At 48.4% G+C, this 20,696-nt stretch overlaps 1 protein-coding gene across 3 annotated transcripts in view; it reads left to right on the top strand.

Annotated features, from left to right (window-relative positions):
* Positions 1-20,696, top strand: part of DCL4 (dicer-like 4) — an 86,692-nt gene that overhangs the window by 37,018 nt on the left and 28,978 nt on the right. For 2 of the 3 annotated variants that reach the window (XM_078582712.1, XM_078582713.1), the window contains exons 7-9: positions 4,472-4,615; positions 4,696-4,824; positions 19,294-19,426. In XM_078582712.1, the coding sequence (XP_078438838.1) occupies positions 4,472-4,615; positions 4,696-4,824; positions 19,294-19,426 (406 nt within the window). The remainder of the gene's footprint in view (positions 1-4,471; positions 4,616-4,695; positions 4,825-19,293; positions 19,427-20,696) is intronic. The other variant, XM_078582714.1, reaches the window with a different exon arrangement.

Genomic DNA, 20,696 nt, shown 5'->3' with positions numbered 1-20,696 from the left:
GCACAATTCTTGAAAACGCGGAGCAGACAGGCCTTTGGTAAAGATATCAGCCAACTGCTGGGCGGAGGGAACATGTGATATGTAAATTTGTCGGTCTACTTCGGCATGTTTAGTACGATCATGTTGTACCGGATCATGGGCGATGCTGATAGCCGACTTGTTATCACAAAATAGTTGAGTAGGTTGATCACACGACAGCTTCAACTCTTTGAGAAGATTGGTGATCCATAATGCCTCGCATATGCCTTGTGCCAGAGCGCGAAACTCAGCTTCAGCACAAGAGCGAGAGACAACAGATTGTTTCTTGCTCCGCCATGTGATTATATTCCCCCCAATAAAGGTGCAGTAACCCGTGGTAGAGCGGCGGTCAACGTGAGAGCCAGCATAATCCGCATCAGTATAGACATCTAACTGAAGGCCACACTTACACTTGAACTGAAGACCAAGATCCAGAGTACCTTTGAGATAACAAAGTACACGGTTGACAGCATGCATATGACAGGCCTTTTGTGAATGCATAAATTGACTTAAGACACCAACAGCATAAGTAATGTCAGGACGAGTGTGAGTGATATAGAGTAGCTTCCCCACCAAGCGTTGATACCGCCCTCGATCAACAGCCTCCTTGTGATCACCTAGAGAGAGCCGATGATTCACCTCGATGGGAGTAGGAAGAGGTTGGGAGTCCGCCTTGCCAAGGTCTTGAAGAAGGTCAATAATATATTTCCGTTGGCAAAGGAAAATCCCAGTCAAAGAGTAGGCGACTTCAATGCCAAGAAAGTACCGCAGTACACCAAGATGTTTAATGTCAAACTCACCAGCGAGATAAGTCGCCAATTGAGCGGCGGCCTGTGAGTCATTCCCCGTGACAATGATGTCATCCATGTACACAAGAAGGATGGTGACTCCCCTGGACGGGGAATGACGGTAGAAAAGTGTATGGTCACCATTGCACTGAGAATAGCCAAATAGGGTCATAGAGTGCGTGAAACGGCCAAACCAAGTTCAAGGAGATTGCTTCAAGCTATAGAGAGCCTTTTTGAGACGACACACCAAGGGAGATGCCGAAGGGGGAGCCACATAGCCAAGAGGCAAGGCCATATAAACTTCCACATGGAGATCGTCATGAAGAAAGGCGTTCTTGATGTCGAATTGCTGAAGGGATGAGCCGCAAGGGCGAGAAGAAGACGAACCGTGTTCATCTTAGCCACGGGAGCAAATGTCTCCAAATAATCAACACCGAATTGTTGAGTATAGCCCTTAGCCACAAGACGTGCCTTGTACCTCTCAAGAGTGCCATCGGACTGATATTTGACGGTGTAGACCCATTGACATCCAACGAAGTGCTTGCCGGACGGTAAAGACACCAGATCCCACGTCCGGTTCTTCTCCAAAGCAGCTAATTCCTCGTCCATAGCACGTCACCAGTCAGAGGAAGTCAATGCTTCAGCCACAGTCTTCGGAATGGCGATGGAATCCAGAGGGGTAAGAAGAGCACGGTAGGACGGAGAGAGGCGAGAGGAAGAAAGATAATTGGCTAATGGGTATAAAGGAGTGGAGGTGCATTGGCGAGTGGCTTTGCGTAGGGCAATAGGAAGATCATCACCCGAGGGAAGGGGGGTCTGATCAGGAGTGGATGATGATGGTGTCGGGGCAGGAACAGGCAAGAGGGAACGTGGACGGTGATGGTACGTGGTGCCATCAAATTTAGAGGGAGGAACCAAGGGAGGAGAAGAAGTCGAAGATGGTACAGGAAGTGGAGACAAGGAGAAAGATGGAAGGGGTACAAGGAAATCCAGGGAGTCAGCACAAGAAGGAGAAGTAGAAGGAGAGGAAGACGAAGAAGAATCATAAAAAGGAGTGGATTCGTCAAAGGTTACATCTTTGCTGATAATAAAGTTATTAGTAGAAGGATGATAGCACTTATACCCTTTTTGATGAGAAGAGTAACCCATAAAGACACATTTGAGCGCCTTAGCGTCAAGCTTGTCGGGAGTAGGATGGTTAGGGACGTAGCAGGTGCACCCAAAGATCCGGGGAAGGAGGTGAGTTTTCAAGGAAACCATGGGGTAGGCGTGATGGAGAGCATCAATCGGGGAAACATGAGAGAGGACATGAGAGGGGAGACGGTTGATGAGATGGACGGCAGTGAGAGAGGCCTCCCCCTAGAAAAATTTGGGCATGTCCTTGTGAAGAAGAAGGGAACGAGTGGTGTCAACTATATGTCGAAACTTTCGTTCAGCAAGCCCATATTGTTGAGGAGTGTATGGACAAGAAGTTTCATGAACGATGCCATTAGTGGTGAAGAAGTTGGAAAGGGTGGAATTAACGTAATCACGGACATTATCGGAGTGGAAGCGTTGGAAGGAGGTAGCAAATTGAGTTCGAATTAAAGCGTGGAAAGAGATGAGAGTTTGGGAGAGGTCGGATTTATTTTTGAGAAGATATGCCCATGTAAGTAGGATGAGAGACCAAGTGGATTTGATGGGCATTCTTCCGTTGGAGCTTGTAACATGTCTCCTTGGTATGACCGTGCTTCTTGCAATAGTTGCAGAAAATGGAGGAATTACCTGGAGCACCATGGCCTGTAGATGCCGATTGTTGGACCGGGGAGTTCATGTTCGGTGACAGCACCTTAGAAGAGGACATATACGGCAACACCGCTGGAACAGATGTAGGTCGTGAGCTCCCGAGCTGCTTAACAGCCATCGCCGAGGCGGGTTTCCTCCATCTGAACTTCCACCAAGACTTCCTTCAAGGTAGGAACCTTCTCCTGATGAAGTAGTTGGCCGCGTAAAGAGTCGTATTCAGGATTCAATCCCATTAGGAATTTGAACACCCGAAGCTGTAGAACATATCCACGGTCAACCGAATGTGGGTCGGGAGGCATGTAGTTGTCCAATTCAGCCCAAAGAGACGACAACTCCAAATGATAGGCCCGAACAGAGCGTGGACCCTGGGTCAAGTTCGTGGAGCGAGTTTTGAGGTCATAGATAATGGCCAAGTTATTCCGCTTAGAGTGGGATTCTTGAGCGGTGTCCCAGATCTCCTTCGCTGAGTTTAAGGACAGGAATTCGGCAGCATATGAGGAGCTGATACTGTCGAGCAGCCACCTGTGGACTACACCTTAGACATCAAGCCATTGCTCATAATGCGGAGCATTAGGAGATGGCGGAGCTTCCACAAGATGCTTCATGAGCTTCCCTTTCAACGTAATTTGAACATACTGACGCCATTGAAGAAGGTTCAACCCCGTGAATCGGAATTCAGTAGGCATACGTGGCAACAAGTAGTGTATGGAGCTCAATTTGGATGAGTGAGATAGTACCCCCGGAGGAGGAGCGACAGTAGAAGTAGTAGAATCAGTGGAGGCCATAGTATATACTGCCCGATTAACACGGAATCGCGAAGAACAACTGAAATAGCCAACCCAGAGAACAGCCAAAAACGATGTTTGATCTGAGTTAATAGGTCCACACAGATAATTGAACGAGGTCGAAGTAATGGCGATGAAGGACGGCGCCAAATAATCTCCAGTCGAAGTCTGAGTAGAAGGCCGAAGCTCGCAAAGGCGATTCCCAAAGATTCGCCAAGAACAACCTCCAACGGAAGTTGGGTGGCCAAAAAATGCTTGATAATCAGTGAGTAGCCCTTGACCTCCAAAGGAAGTTTGACTGCCAAGGAATGCTTGACAGTCGCCAAGAACAAACGGGCGAGTAGCCCTTGACCGCCAATAGAGTGGGAAGAGAGAAGCCAAGGTGAATCGAACTACCGCCAAGTGGAGAGAATCTCGAACGCCCAAGGTAGAAAGGCCAAGAGAGCCGCCAAGAACGCCAAGAACGCCATCAAGAACGCCAAGGACGTTTTCAAGAAACATCAAGAACGCCCAAGGTACTCGCCAAGAACGCCGTCAAGAGAGAAGCCAAGAGAGCATTCCGAAGAGAACGCCGTCAAGAGAGAAGCCTGAACGACGAATCTTTGGGAACGCCATCAAGAACGAAGCTCAATCCCTTGCCAAGAACGCCGTCAAGAACGAAGCTCAAGAACGACGAATAGAGAATCCCAGACCGTCAAGATAGAATCTCCGAAAAGAGAGCAACTGCCAAGAAGAGCAGAATCTTGATGGCGAATCCTGTGGACGAATCCCGAAGGCAAGAGTCTTGAAGAATGGGTTGACGAGCTGAACTATTGTTGCTATGATACCATGTAGAAACCCAGAGAGGAAGGATGGGTTGAGAAGAAACTTCATTAGGTTAACTTGGTTCTCTTCCAGGAGTATATATTGAGAGAGTAGAAGTCGAGAGAGGAACGCAGGGGTACAAAAGGAAATAAGAAAAGTAAAAAAACCAACTACATATTCAACAAAACTAACTACTTTCAGCAAAGCTAATGTAATATCCATCTCTTAATGAGGTGGGAGATAGCTTTTACATCAGAAAATGATTTTCTTCTTTTTTCTGCAAAATTTCAGGTCTGCTCAGTTGATGGATATATTGAGTTAGAGAGTGTAATAGCTTCTCCTGATGTGAAGGTGTACTATTATGAACCGTCTGGTATTAATACACAATGCTTCCACAGTGGACACTTTAAAAGGCTTGAGGAGATAAAACTTTCTGTAAGTTTTCTACTTGTTGAGTATCATCCATGGTGCATCTGACGTGCTCTGTCTTACTGTTTTTCATTCATCTGATATAGTGTACGTCTATGGGACGACAGAAAATTTCTGATCTAACTGGTCTGAAGAGGAAAATGAGATTGTTATCAAAGACCCATGCTAATCTGGTGTTCTGCCTAGAACATCTTGGCTTATATGGTGCAGTATTAGTGAGTATAAATATTCATTGATGGTTTATGCATCTCAAGATTTATATTGCTAAAGATAATTCCAATTTTTCGTGGTTGTTTTATATTTGAATAATCATTAAAATTTCTCAGTATTATTGTTATTTCATCTTGGGTTCTTAAAGGCTATGATTAAGCATCCTGTGATTTCATGAATTGAATTCCGACAGGAAATCAAAGTGATTCTTAGTGCACTAGAATATTCCTGATTTGATCATCTGCAGGTGCAATATCATGTATGGCTAAGGTCTTTGTGAATGGTAAACCAAAAGGCTGATGGATCCATCCTCAAAGGGGAGTTGACAGGGATGCCCAGTGACACCACTTTTATTTGTCTTAGCAGAGGATGCCCTGGCCACCTGTACAGTAAAAATATGCACACAGGGCAAGTTGAAGGGTTTCCAATCTGCGAGCTTCCCGACGGGTATACCACTACTCCAGTACGCGGATGACACTTCTTTCTTCATGGAAGGCTCAATAGAGGAAGCCCAAAATCTGTCAACTCTATTAGATCTCTTTGCAGATTTATCAGGCTTGCAAATCAACCGAACCAAATCTGCTTGTGTGGGGTTTGGCCTTACACCCGAGGAGGAAGTTCAATGTTTGAAAGCTTTGGGGACTCCTATTGGGACCCTCCCAATGCGCTGCTTGGAATTGCTCCTAAAGAGGGGTTGGCTGGCAACCATGGTTTGGCCACCGGTGATCAAGAAGGTGGAGAGAAGACTAAAGGGATGATAGAGCTGGGAGCTGTCTCGAGTCGGTCGACTGGTATTATTGAGATTGGTATCCTCACCAATACCAATATTTTACCTCTCGGTTTTCAAGATGGCCAAGGGGGTCAGGCATCGTTTGGGATCTTTGATGAGGCTCCTTGTCTGGGATGAGCTTGGGTCCACAAATGGTTATCAACTAGGGTTCATGGGAGGTAGTGTGCTGACCAGTTGAACGCGGCAGGCTGGGGGTATCACATCTGTAAGCCATGGGCATGGCATTGTTTATCAATCGGATGGCCAAGATTATGGGACTGGAGGAGGACATGGCCACGAATGTCTTGAGAAACATGTACGACAGAAAGTAGAGTTGGGAACTGAGATCGATCCCAATCGAAGGGGCTTCCGGTTTTTGGCACGGCATGAGCTAGGTTTACCAGCAAACTCAAGGGTTCTTCGAACCTAAACTAGGGGACGGAGCATTTTTTAGATATTGGATAGACGACTGGTCACCCTGAGGCTCGATGCGAGAAGCTTTCCCCCGCTTCTTTGCTTTGGCAAAGAGTCCACAAGCTTCGGTGTGAGAATGTTGGGACAACACATGGAATCCGAATATGCAGGGTGCATTGTCGGATCAGAGATTGGAAGACCTCTTGAACATGCAACAGACCATAGTGATACATTCTTTTCAAGAACATACCAGAGACGTGGCCCAAAGAGACAATGCTGAGACGTTATCACGTGCGATCCTATAAATAAAGACCCACCCCAGCAACGGAAAGCAGTTTTCGACCTTTGCACTTCTGACAGCAGGGAGCTGGGGCTGGAGCGGAAGAGTCGCCGCAACCAGAAAGGGGGGAGAGGGAGTTAGTTCCCGCTCTTCAATTGCCATCTTCTCACCATCCCGTATTCTCTTCTTTAGTGAACTATTGTGTTGTTTTTCTCTATTGTCTTCAAGGAACACTATTTGGACTATTTTCGATTCAAAAGGTTTTTGTCCAGAGAAATCTGCTCCTATATCTTGATCGTACCACATAGTTCATCTATGGTCCATCATTGGGATACGGGACAGTTGGGTATGGAAGGGCGTACTGCTTTCAGTTCACGAGGTTTATAGGAAGATCAAGGAAGATGCAGCCATTATCTGTACATGCAGACACCTATGGAAGCAGAAAGTCCCGTTAAAAATGAGGATTTTTGGAAGGTTGCTTATTAGCAGGCAAGTTATGACATTGGCTCTCCGAAGGCGTGTGATCGCGGACAAGTCAACAGTGTGTTCCATGTTCGGCCTAGGAGAGGAAGATTGTTCTCACCTGTTTTTTGAATGTCCTTTGTGCAGGCCATTTGGATATCACAGAAGCTAAGCGAGGTGGACATGACATCAGACGCTACATGCTGGAGTTCACTGTGGGAATGCAGGCAGAGAACATTCGAGATTGGGACGGGTCGGCACAGTGCTCTGGATGCTATGGCTTCATCGTAATGAGGTGATATTTAAGGGAAAGACTGTGTCACTGGACTCGGTGCTCCATGATGTGGAGAATTGTGTATCCTACTTTTCAGAAAGAAGTAAAGGAGGGAAAAGTGGCCAGGCTGGCAGGGCATGTAATTTTCACGGACACGTATATTAATATTAATTTTGGTTGGATCACCATTTTCAGGTGATCTTCCCTCTTTTCTTTCAAAAAAGAAATCATGCATGACTAAGTTAAGACTGAATCAAATATTTGAGTGATATGTTGTAGAATACTCTCAGATCCTCTTGGAAATCAGACACAAGAGGTAGTTGTGACAGACAATATCCTGAAGGAGGACAAGAATAATTCAGCCTCATGCTTGCAGGAAGATAGACAAGGGATAGAGAGAGATCAAGATTTTTTGCTTCCTCCATTAGAGGGAGATTCAAACTATTAGGGGGAAAGGCAAAGAAATAAGGTAAAAGAAAAATGAAACGGGGCCCTCTCACTGGTTTGTGGATTGTAACATGTGTCACTGAATGTGTTTGAGGTTGCAAGCTTTATCGATCAGGATACTGAGACCTCATTACTGTTACAATTCCATGGAATGGGTATAAGAGGAGGACAAAAAATGGAGAAGAGAGAAAATCCCAGAGTTGGCCAGTCAACCGATGGAAGATAGACGAACTGACTAATGCAGATGATTATATCTTGCTTTGGTGCGAAAGCCACTTTTCAAAATGGGGAATGGAAATGGAATTCATTTGCCAATGAGAGAGTACAATGGGGCAATAGGAGAACCTTCAGTCAATTTCAAGTTGCCATAGTGTATCTTGCTGGGAAATGAGGTCCCTGAGTTGTAGGGGTAGCAGGAGATTCGCGGTTCTCTGTGGTAGATTTTGATGGCTATTAAACAAAAATTCCAATGGAGGTGCACAGTGGTGCATCGATATTTTGTAGAAGCAAATATTTTTGTTCAAGTATTCTGATTTGTTGAAGTATCTTGTCGTGTAGACCATAAAACATCAAGATTGATCTCTGCTTGAACCGACAGATCCATAATTTTTGCCGAACCAAAAGGGTGATACCTTAAAACCCAACACAAATATCAGGCTTCAAACTTGTCAGTGTGCATTTTCTTTGATTTCTGGTGCCAGTTTGGGTAGTTGATTCAGAAGATGTCCAAATTCTGCTCAACAGTTGCAGACAATGAACATCTACCTCCAGAAATGTTCCCTCTCATGTAGCGCAATACAGGGAAGTTAACTTTTCTCTTGATCAATATTCCTCGCTCTGTTCATGAGGCACTTGTCTAATCTCAATAGGAAGACAATATGTACCTGGAAATGGAAGCGTTGCATACCAATCACACCTGGGAACTGACTTCCCTTCCCTGTGGTAAGTGTCTAATTGGTTGCTGATGGGTCTGTATAACAAAATGCTGTGCTGTTGCTCCATTATAACTTCACAAAGCATGATTCATAGCCCAAGGTTATACCCATCAGCATATCGTTGACTAAATGGAAACTTTTGCTCCCATGGCAAAATTGAATGATGTACGAATAATCATTTCTTTGGTTGCAGCCCAAAATTGGACCGTTTGCCAGTTCCATATCAAAAATGCCTTCCGTCATGGTCATTCTAACGAAGAGGTCATGATGAGATACTTCTTATGGAGAGGATCTGGCCCAGAACAAAGTTATGGGCTTGCGATGTGTGTGGTCCTCAAATCGAGAGGATTGGGGGTGTGGCACGTACAATGTATGAACACCCCACTGTTAACGAAGTAGGTGGAAAGGATTATGAACCCCTAAGACGACCTCACCATTCAAATATCGCTGCACAACTATGTCAGGGGTTTGAATTGGGAGAGAAAAACAGCTCCGTTCAAGGGACTTCACCCTTTTGCCAAGGACTCAAACAGATCTTCCCCCAGGTATGGGACTTCTTCTCCACCATGTTTGGTGACGGCTCAGTATTTCAATATTGAACGGATGAATGGTTGTCACAAGGCATGTTGCATGAAGCATTCTCTCACTTATATGAGCTCACATGTAGCCCAAATGACAGGGTTCGAGACTGCCGGGATGGAGCATGGAACCCGATCCTAGTTGGTGCCTTGCCAGACCAGAAATGTAGAGTTCTCGAACATGGATCAGTCCCTAACACTGTTAAGCCCAGGATGCAATAAACAGGATGTCTTGACATTGGTCAAGGGCCCTTTTTCTGCCCTAAACGCTTACACGAGGATCCGAGAAGGGCGAGAGGAGAACCAGACGATCATTCGGGTATGGAAATTCATCTGGCAGCAGAAAGTCCTGATGAAGGTACATATTTTTGCCTAGCTTTTATTAGGGAGAAGACAAATGACCTGGGCCTTTGATATGATCATCAATCGTATCGGAGATTCTTGACAATGAACAGATTCTTGAAAAGATCCAATTCTAACAAAATTTAAAACAGTCTTGAAAAGAGCAATTGTTCAAGTGGTGAAGCTGTCTTGAAAAGAAGTTGATGGAAAAGAGCAATTGAATTCAAAACAGTCTTGAAAAGAAGTTGTATTCCCTTTAGGAGGGCAGCGAAGAAGAAGTTGATGGAAGTGAGGTTTTCTTGTCTCCCCTCTCCTCGTCTAGGTCTGGTCTCCCTCTCTCCCTCTAAGATCCCCGTCCCTCGTGATCGTCTCTTCCTCACGGCGTCTTCGGGCGGCTTGTCCTCGGCCAATCCCTACCTCCTCTGCTTGGCCTCCTCTCCGATCCTTTTCATTTCATCTCTCTACCCTGGAAAATTCTACCCTCGTCCTCTACTTTCCTCCCAATACGAACCTAGAACAAGGTTCATATCATGCTCTTTGCGAAGCATAACATCTTCTGATCGTGGATGGAGAGAGGATATTTTGAACATGTTTTGATACATGGAGATTGGCATGTACGATTCTACTGGGAGGGTCATTGACTCCTTGGTGGTTGTCCCTTTTAATATTCAAAATGAATTCAACAAATAGGTTTACATGAAACCCCCGCTGGAGATAATTGCACTCCTGCAGAAGTCTTTCGTGTTTAGAAATCAATCTATGGGCTCAAACAATCCCACTCATACAACGTAACTACTTGGTTACCTCAATCTAATAACAATCATACCTTTTTTTAATATTGTCAGTCCCCCAGTAACATTGTGATTCTTATTGTCAATGTAAATGGTGTTGAAATGCTAAGCCATAAATTTGGAATATAATATGATAGTAAGAGCTCAGGACAACTCACAAGCGTCCTCAGCATTGAGGTGGAACACTCATCTAGTGGTATGCTCTATTGCAACCCAAATATATATGACCTACTAAGTGAAACTGGCCATCTCTAGTGCCAACTTCTCTCAACTTCCTTGGAATTAAACCTTAAGCTTTACCCAGATATCATAGGTCCTAATATTGATCCTCATGCATATCATTGTCTTACCTGTATACTTATCAAGCTTGCTCGTACACAGCCTGACTTCTCTTATTTAGTTTTTGTTCTTGTGACTTATGCATTGTCCTGAAGTTTCCTGTTGGCAGTTAGCTAATTGGATTCGTCGATACGTAAAGGAATATTGGCCTTAGACTCACATTCTCTACCAGTGAGCCCTTACACCTTCAGATTTTTCTGGTACCCAGGTAGATTGCAAATCTACTACTGGCTATTTTTCCCTCTGATGTACTAACCTCATCATCTCGTGTATTTTGAAGCAAATCAGTTGTCTCTATGTTGAGCACTGAAGTTGAATTTTGCGCCCTCATGAAGGGTAGTTATTGAATAGGGAATGGGCTGTCATGTGATAGGTCATGTGTAACACAAAATTGAGGCACCGACTAACCATTGTAATAGCCAGTGAACTATTGTATTAGGCCGTGAAATTTATGAGCCCGATATAATATGTATATCTCGTGATCTATTCCCTCTAGTCTGCCCACTAGGGGGATTCTTGTCTTGTATTTTCCTTTAGATATGTAGCCCTCCTGTTGAAGGGCAGGACATGAAGTTATGGTGTAGTATTTTCCTGGTAGCTACTATCTCACTTAACAATGTCCACTCTGTCGGTTCCCATCCTCTCCAGCAATGCTGCTCGGCAGTTCCTTTGTTGCCCTTGTCCACCACGGCGTCATCCATCCCACCAGGGTCTCCTCCTCCCTCTTCTTTCCCGATACGTTGCCTGGCAGGGATTGTGACATTGGTATCAGAGCCCTAGCGCACTGCCTCCATCGCACTGGCACTACCAGTCCTGCCCGTAGGTCATCACCCACTGCATTCTCTCTTGTGTCGGCCAAGGTCCAACAATGATCGAGCGCTAACATTGGAAGACCTGGTGGCCAAGGTGGTCGCAGTCGAGGTCGCCCAGGCCACCATCATACAAGCCCTCGAGGAAGGCTTGGAATGAAATCGGGAAGCCTCCTTGGAGCAGTTCAAGACACTGGTGGCCACAGTCTCCAGTCATCTGGTTGTCGCTGTCTTTGCCTAGCTACGGGTGGCCGTGGCAACACGTCCATCACCTCTACTTGTAGAGCCATCGCCGCCAACAACCCCTCCACCGTCGGAGGCCTTCCCTGCCGGCAAGGCACATCCAACACATTGTACCTCCATCATTGTACCTCCATCAGCCTGTGTCTTCGCGCCATCCGCCGCTGCTGTTGCCCCATCATTTGCCGCCGTTGCTCCAATAGGGACCGTTGGGGGACAGCTTCAAGCGGGGTGAACCATCATTGGCTCTTGTGGGCTCAGATCAGGCGATCGGCACTGTTCAAGTCTTGCAAGGGACCTATCTGGCAACCCTAATTTCCCCGAAAGGTAGATGAGCACCAATCAACAGGCCCACACCACCCAGGTGTGGCACCCACCACATGGACCTTATCTATAGTCAACTAGCCTTACGGGCCCGCGTGGCAGGGGCTAGACATCGACCATAGCAACCCCAGCCTGAGTGGCCCCGCGTGCTCGGAGCTCCTTATGATGTGCCCTTGTCGCCACTCTGCCGGACAAATCAGATCGACCCCATACACTCGTGTCTGCCCACGCAAGGGCGATTGCATTGATGATTACGCCCAGCATAGGGGCTCCCCCCAACCAGCTCACCTCCCACTGGTCATGTCTCGCGATGAGTGTGAACAGGTACACCCTGTCGACAACTACAAATGGAACGTCAACAATGAGCATTTCTATCATCCTCAGGGAACCCCTGGTTGCGGCCATTAGGAACGTACCGGTCAGCCACCTTTGAGACCCCACCATGATATGGTCGACCTTCTGGTCTTCTTCCGTGGGGATCCCGAGCGTTGTATGTGATGTGTGGAACAATATTTCATGCATACCTGTTTTCAAAAAAAAAAACAATTCATGTTTACCTCTCAGACGTCCCGCCTTGGCGTTGTCCGTCCTTCGTGGTACATTCCCTGGCAGGTATCGCATCAGTATATATACCTTGAAGCTAATGAAAGAAGGAAACAAACTATTTTTCTTTATCCCACAAGATTCAATCTTTTCTCTTCGATCCTCCTAGATCTTCTTCAATCATCTTGATCCTAAGTCAATCCTGACAAAGTCTTGATTTAACAAGAATCAGATTTTATATTTTTGTATGATGTTTATTCTGATGTTTAGAGAAAATGCTTTTATGGTATGTATTTATCCAACCAGGTGTCTTCAACCATTGAACTCCCACAATTTGATCAATACTGCTCCATTCTTTCAATATGTAGTCTGGAATGATTAATTCATGCTCTTGAACTCAGCCAACCTTACGGGTGTTAATAACTCATACAATATTCCTGTCTTACTATAAAATACCATAATTCTTTGATATGATACGGAGGCACATATATGAACTTTGGCCTCGCCCACGGCAGTTGTATGTGATGTGTGGAACAATATTTCATGCATACCTGTTTAGGGCGCAAGCGGGCCCCGCCCACGGCAGGCCAGGCCTCAGCAGTCCTTAAGCCCTCCACACCAAAGGGAGGGTGGCGTTTGATTTCCATGTGAGTGCCCCTTGTATCTTCGTTACCTTACGCTCAAACTCAGTGCCTCCTCTCGCAAACGACCATCCCTGCAAGCGAAGAGCAAAGGTCATTATCACTCAGTGTCGTCTACTCTGCCGAGTCCCTCTTTCTCATCCTATCCTTCTAACTCTCTCAATCTCACTATCACTTTCCTCCCCCGTTCCGAGAGTGCACTTGTCTTGTCGCGGAATTAACTTTACCGATCGGGTGGCACAACAAGAACATTGATTTCTACCATTCTTCAGCTCAAATGTTCAGAAGAATAATTCTTCAGATTCCTGCATAGGCCCTTGTCTATTGTCCGTAATGTCCTGAGAAACCATAAATACCCTCTCAGGGCTTCATGAATTATTGTGGAAGGAACCCGACACTCAGTAGACTGAAAAGTGAACTATAATTTTTCTCCATTGGTGTCCTTCATCTGATAGATCTGGATATTCGTTTTGTTCATCAGTGAAGATGATAATATTATTCTCCTTCTTACAGCAGTGCCCTACGGAATTTTATTACAAAAGAAGTGGTTAACATTACTATTAACTTTTTTGGATCCTCTCTCTTTGTGCTTCACTTGTCTGTGATGGCAGCTGTTGTTCAGAATTCCACTCGCAGACCATTAGGTCTGTGATGCAAGCTTAAGGGCTTCTATGAGGGTTGTTTCTAGCATTGTGCCCAAGCGAGGGAAATATGAAGAGAGATTAGTTCAAATTAAGCAAAGAATGCATGAATCAAAGCTTTCTATTGGAACATTTAAGGAATTTCGGAATAAATCATTTTTTTAAGAATGCAGAGAAAATCTTTGTTTATCAATGGCAGGAAGAATGGGAATTTCATTCTATCTTTTGAAGTGGGGAGCACAGCTCAATCAATTGCAAAATGGGTTTAATGCAATGACAAATTATATCATTCTGAGCATATCTTGGGAAATATGACTGCCTAATTGTTCAGATACAGACCCAAAAGTTGTTTGAGCATATTTTACAATATTTTATTTCTTATTTTTTTTCTTAAATCTTTGCTTTACGGAATCCATCTCTTTCTAAATTATCACCATTCTTGCCCCTATCAATCCTTGAAAAATATAAAGTGTGCCTGAATGTGCAGACCTGGGTTGATACCTTCACATGCCAAAAATGGCCAGAAGAACCCAGAGCTGCATCATTGGAACAAAGATGGGTTGACAGCGTGGGGACTCCATCTTCAGCCAAGATTCATATAATGCTATTTGGTTTTGGTAACCTTATTTATACAGTATTCTGTACGTCACAACACATGTACAAAGTCTCCTATTCTGTGATAAACTGGGGTATCAAGAAACAACCCCATAATGGAGCACTATAATTAAGACGCAAAAACGTATGATAGGATCCTTGAGAGGATCCTAAGCCTATCTAGGGGTAGTTTTGTCATTTATCCCATAAGGGGCATTTAAGTCATTCCATGTTATGTATTTCCCTTTAAATAGGGATGCCCTCCCTTTAGGAGGGCAGCCACGAAGATAGAAGAAAGAAGTTCTTGTCTCCCCTCTCCTCTCCTACCTCCCTCTCCGTGTTTCCCTCACTCTCTCCCTCAACGATCCCCGTTCACGCGATCGTCTCCTCCTCACCGCATCTCCAGGCGGCTCGTCCCCGGCCGATCCCTACCCCCCCCTCTGCTTGGCCTTCCCTCGACCATTCCCGTTTCACCTCTCTACCCCGGGAACTTCTGCCTCTCCTCGTCCTCTACCCTCCTTCCGATACGAGCTTAGATCAAGGATCGTATCATTTGGTATCAGAGCCAACCCGCTCCTTCCGCTGCCACCTGCGTGAACACCACCTCAAGGGACTCCACGGAACGCCAGATTGCGCCGCTCATTGCGGAGATTCAATTGCTCAGGACAGAGCACCAACAGCAATCCGCGCAGATTTTGGCATCCCTGGAGATGCTGCTGTCGAGGAGAGCTGCCTCGACGGCCGCGACCCGGACGCCTCCAACGGCAGGAGCCTCCACAGCCACGGCAACGGCGGCCGCAGTCTCGATAGCAGCATCGCCGCCGCCGACAGCCCCCATGACCGCAGCCTCAAAGGCCGCCGCCGCGACGGCCACTGCCCTAGCCTCGACGGCTGTCGCCCCGGCAGCGACGACCCTGACGACCACCACCGCGACAGCGATGGCCATCGCCCGGGCCCTAACGGCTGCCGAAGTGACAGCCGCTGCCCTAGCTCCGACAGTCGCCGCCGCGAAGGCTGTTGCCCTAGCCCCGACGGCCGCCGCCCCGAAGGCCGTTGCCCTAGCCCCAACAGCCGCCGCCGTGAAGGCCGTTGCCCTAACCCCGACGGCCGCCGCCGCGAACGCCGTTGCTCTACCCCCAACAACCGCCGACCGGCCTGCCACCGCCTCATCGGCCGCGGCCTTGTCGATCGCCGCCCAGGCCTCGATGGCTGCTGCCCTGACCCCGACAGTCCCTGCTCCAATGGCCGCCGTCACAGCCCCGACGGCCGCCACCGCTGCTTCGAAGGCCGCCGCGACCCGGATGATTCCGGTTCCAATGGCCCCAGCCCCTGACGGCCGCCGATGCAACGGCCGCTGCCCAAGCTCTGCCGCCGGCCGTCGTGATCCCAAAGGCCGCCGACCCGCCGGCCGCGATGGCCGCCGACCGAACGGCCGCCGCCGCCCTGACGGCCGCCGTCATGGGCTCGCCCTGGGGGCACCTTGACCCCGACGGGTGCCCTAGGGCGATTCGGGCCGTGGTGGCGGGCCGGGCCGGCCCAGGCCGCCACGAGAAGGCCTGCCAGTGTGAAGCTAGCGGGCCTGCTCAAACTGGAAAAAGGCCGGCCACGGGTTTTCCATCCTAGGCCGGCCCACTCTGCTACCAGACGGGCCTGTTTTGGGCGGGCTACCCAGAAAACGGGCCCACTATGGGGTATCTCCCCACAAAGGGCCCGCCCTGGGCATCCCTGGACCCAAACCGACCAGGTGACCCGGGGAACGGGCCGGCCATGGGTTTCCTACCCGAGACCGGCCCAACCAAACCCCTGGCCCGCCTGTTTCTCATGGGAGGGTCTCAGCTGCACTCACCGCCCGGGGAACTGCCACACGCTGCCAGGGGACCGCCGCGGTCTACCCGCGAAGCAGTTGCGTATTGCCTGGGGAACCGCCGTGCACCGCGGGAGGACCGCCACGCTCCACCTGCGGACCCGTCACGCACCACCCGGGGAACTGCCGTATGCCGCCGGAGGAGCACTGCGTGCCACCTGGGGATCCACCGTGTCCCATCCAAGGCCCGCCACAAACCGCCCATGGATCCGCTGCGCCATGCCGCGGACCGGCCATGCCACGCCCTGGGAACCTGCCCCGCGTCAGCCTGCAAGCCGCCCGCGAACTCACCACAAGCCACCACCGCCAGGTTGCTCCGTCACCACCGCCGTCATCCCCGCCAGCAACAAATGCTCGTCACCTCCGTCCACCACGCCGACCGTGCTTGCCTCCACGGCTGCCCTATGGGGACCTACTGCCCAAGCCACTGATACACCAGCTTGAGGACAAGCTGGTTTTTCAAGGGGGGAGTAATGATAGGATCCTTGAGAGGATCCTAAACCTATCTAGGGGTAGTTTTGTCATTTAGCCCATAAGGGGCATTTAAGTCATTCCATGTTATGTATTTCCCTTTAAATAGGGATGCCTTCCCTTTAGGAGGTCAGCCAAGAAGATAGAAGAAAGAAGTTCTTGTCTCCCCTCTCCTCACCTACCTCCCTCCCGGGGTTTCCCTCACTCTCTCCCTCAACGATCCCTGTCCCCGCGACCATCTCCTCCTCACCGCATCTCCAGGCAGCTCGTCCCCAGCCGATCCCTACTCCCCCTCTGCTTGGCCTTCCCCCGACCATTCCCGTTTCACCTCTCTACCCGGGAACTTCTGCGTCTCCTCGTCCTCTACCCTCCTTCCGATACGAGCCTAGATCGAGGATCGAGGATCGTTGAGGAAGAAGGCTTCGATTTGGCTTCCATGAACGTGGTGGCGGAAGGCGGAGCGGGTTGGCTCTGATACCAATGATATGAACCTTGGTCGAGGTCCGTATCTGAAGGTGGAAGAGGGTGAGACGAGAAGGGAATTCCCGGGGATTGTGAGGCGAAACAGGAAGGGTAGGAGAGGAGGTCGAGCAGAGGAGGTAGGGACCGGCCAGGGACGAGCCGCCTGGAGATGCGGTGATGCAGAGATGATCGCGAGGACGGGGATTGTGAGGGGAGACGGAGCGTAGATGTAGGAGAGACGAGAGAGGAAGAGAAGCCACTAATACTTAAGATCCAACATTCAGTCCCCCCTCCTTGGAAGAGGGTTGTGCTCTTTAAAGGAACATAAAACGAACATGACGAGAATGCCCCCACGTGGGCTGGGGATCCTATCAATACTCCCTCGTTCGATGACCAGCTTGTCCTCAAGCTGGGTTATAAACTGCTCATGGGCCTGGAAGGTCTTCGTCCTACATGGCGGCATGAGCATTTTCGGGTGGTCCTGGGTCATCCGGTGGATAGGTGACGATGTGGATCCGGAGGTCCTTTTTACAGCAGTGCCCCGACGTGAACCGTTCATTGCATTGGAAGCAAAGACCTTGTGCCCAGCGACGAAGGAGCTCATCCTCCGTGAGTTGCAGGCGGTGTGTCGGCGAGGCCCGTTCTCGCCCGGCTCGAGGGTCGGGTGGAATGGCAGGGGGTATTTGAGGAGGCGCCCCTTCGTGGACAAGCGGCGGCAGTTGGTCCCCTTGATCTTGTAACTCGGCTAAGGTTGACTCTGCTTCAAAGGCACATGCAATCAACTCGTCAGTAGTGCAGGGGCGGAGTCGGTTTACCTCGGCATGCACGGCAGGACGGATGGCGGCGTGTAAGGCATGCATTGCAGTGTTGTCAGAGAGAGTGGGTAGGTAACCCACGAGCTCCATGAAAGATGCGATTAATTCGTCCACGGTCCCGGTCTGCTGAAGGCGAATGAGGCGACGATATGCCACGTGAGGTTGGAGACCGAAGTGTCGGGTGAACTGCCGTTTGAAATCCGCCCAATCCGCGAACCCCGTGCAGTCATCAATATAGCAGAACCAAGCTGACGCTTTCCCCTCCAAGTACGAAGAGGCGATATGTGGGCGTTCCACATCGTCGACCGGGGTAGATATGAAGTATTGCTGGACGCGCCTCAACCAATGGTCTGGATCCCCATCCGAGAAATGTGGAGGCTCAGCGATGCGGTGGCGGGGGCGTCCCTGGTCGTGAATGATGTCCCGGCGCGCAGGGCGACCCCTCGGAAACCCCCGAGGCGGTGCCTGCCATGGGGAGTTCGGCCGACGGTCTCACTCTTCATCCCTGTCGTCCCAACCAGGTCCTGCGTCGTGGCGGGGGAGGACGGCAGGTAGACGGCAAGGTGGAGGGCAACCCCTTGGAAACACCCGAGGCGTCACACGCCGCAAGGAATTTGACCGCAGATCCCATTCGTCATCCTCCTCAACCCAACCGGGCTCTGCGTCGTGACGCAGAAGGATGGCAGGTAGACGACAAGGGCCGGGGTGAGGACGTGGCCCGTCGTCCCAGTTGTCATGAACGGTGCGCGGTCGCCGGGGTCAACCGAGTCTGTGCTGCCTTGGGCTGTCGTCTTGTCCTCCCAGGGTTAGGACGGGCCCATTACCCTTGAACAGGGCCCGTATAAGGATGACATGGTGGCCAGTAATGTATACAAAACTAGCTCAACATGTGATGGTGTGGGGGCCACCCAAAGTTAATCACTGGTGACTACTTAATGAGATTAGTAGGATCACAGATTTTGACGAGCAACATAAATGTGAAACATAGTTTTTATTGCAGAAATTTATTACTAATGCAAAATATCTAGAATGGTTGTAGTTCTCCATGAAGGTGGCAGAGAAATGGATGTGTATGCACTTCAGTTGTATTTTCTAGTGTGCTTTCTTATTTCAATGGTTACCTTGTTCAGTGGATTTCTCTAAATTAAGAACCATTTATGATTAAATGTGCAAGGTTTGGAATGTCACCCATTATTTCAATCCTAATTTTCCATTTGTTACGGTACGCTTTTATCATTTATTACTACTTTTCTTTTGGATTTTTTACTAATCACTTCTATCAGCATGCTTAAACGTAGACATTAAATGGTTTCTCATAACATTCAATTATTTCTAACATAAATTATAAGTTAACAAATGGTAGTGCAAGTTACCACTGTATGAGAAGGCGGCAAATTTCTGTCGTCTCTTCTTATTTACTTGTATTCTTTCTTATTTAGGCATGCGGTGCTCTCCTCACTGGTGAGACCTTCGATACCATTGGTACTGATCTAGAGAATTCGGCGGATAACAGCTTAGTCATTTTGTATTTGGAGCGTGTCACATCTGCTTTCAGTTCTGACCCCTTAATTGGTAAATGGTTTTATTAAATTGTGAAGCTGACATTTCAGAATATTTTATGACAAGAGTTATATCTTTATCCAATTTCAAGGACTATTTCTATTGCATATTGCTTGAATTACGCAAGTTATGCAGCTATTTCAATTTGATGTTATTTTTTTAAATGAATACAGTATAATGTTGATAAACACTCAAAGAAAGATATAGGCTTCTTTCAATTACATAAAAACACATTATAGACTACATGAAAGCTATCATGTAGATAAAACACTGATACAACTTGCAGTATCAATGAATATTTCTCGACTTAGAACTCACGAAAATCATCAGGAATTCACCAAGGTGCATTCCAAGTTGAACAGAGGAAAGATGAGATGAGAAGAAAATATAGAAGGTAGCTCGCCGGGTGGCTCCTCCCTTCGTGACGGCGCATCCTCCCTCCGGACCAGCAGGCCTGCTCCTGCTGCTTCAAACCTTTCTGGCGGTCGTAACCGTCAGCCCCAGATTCAAGAAATGCCCGATTACCCCTCCCGCACAGGTTACCTCTTATTTTAACTGCTTCACACGTGCGAGGACTCACACGTGTGTTCTGGTTGGATAATTCATCTTGTAAAGAACGTATCAAAAACTTATCATAGTGTCTTTCTAATTGGAGGGCTGGCAAAGCAAGGTACTTTCACGTGGGGGTCGCCTGGTACTTTTGAGATCGGTGCTCTCGGCTATCCTATCTTCTACCTGTCAATGTTTAAGGTGGCGTTAGGGGTTTGGCCAGTCGACTGGAAGGTTTAATGAGACGCTTCTTTTGGGGCGGGAAGGGAGAAGGGAATGGAGGAGGGATACCCCTGGTAGCCTGGGATGTGGTCTGTAGACCCGTGAAACAGGGAGGACTGGGTATTCTTCACTTGGAATACATGAACCTGGCATTGCTTGCTAAATGGGTTGAACGGCTGGTGTCCTCGACGGAGGGGCTGGCCTTCAAGGTATTAAGACACGTATATGACCCGCCATTAGATTGGGAGAGGGGGTGGGCGCACCGGAGGAGAGAATCCCCTTTTTGGCGTAGTCTGAGGCAAGCCATTCCTCACATCCCAGATTTTTTTGACCCCCAATTGGGGGACGGGGGAGGTTTCCGATTTTGGACTGATAATTGGACGAAGCGCGGCCACCTGAAGATGCAATTTCCAAGACTCTTTGCGCTGGCAAGAAACCCGAATATCGCCATCAGTGAATGTTGGGAAGGGGCGTGGGTCCCTAACCTTCCTGGGACTTTATCGGAGGATTG

This window comes from Wolffia australiana, chromosome 11 (assembly GCF_029677425.1).
Source record: "Wolffia australiana isolate 7733 chromosome 11, ASM2967742v1".
NCBI classification, from domain to species: Eukaryota; Viridiplantae; Streptophyta; class Magnoliopsida; order Alismatales; family Araceae; genus Wolffia; species Wolffia australiana.
The sequence above is the reverse complement of the archived record's forward strand: the minus strand, read 5'-3'. Positions and strand labels throughout refer to the sequence as shown.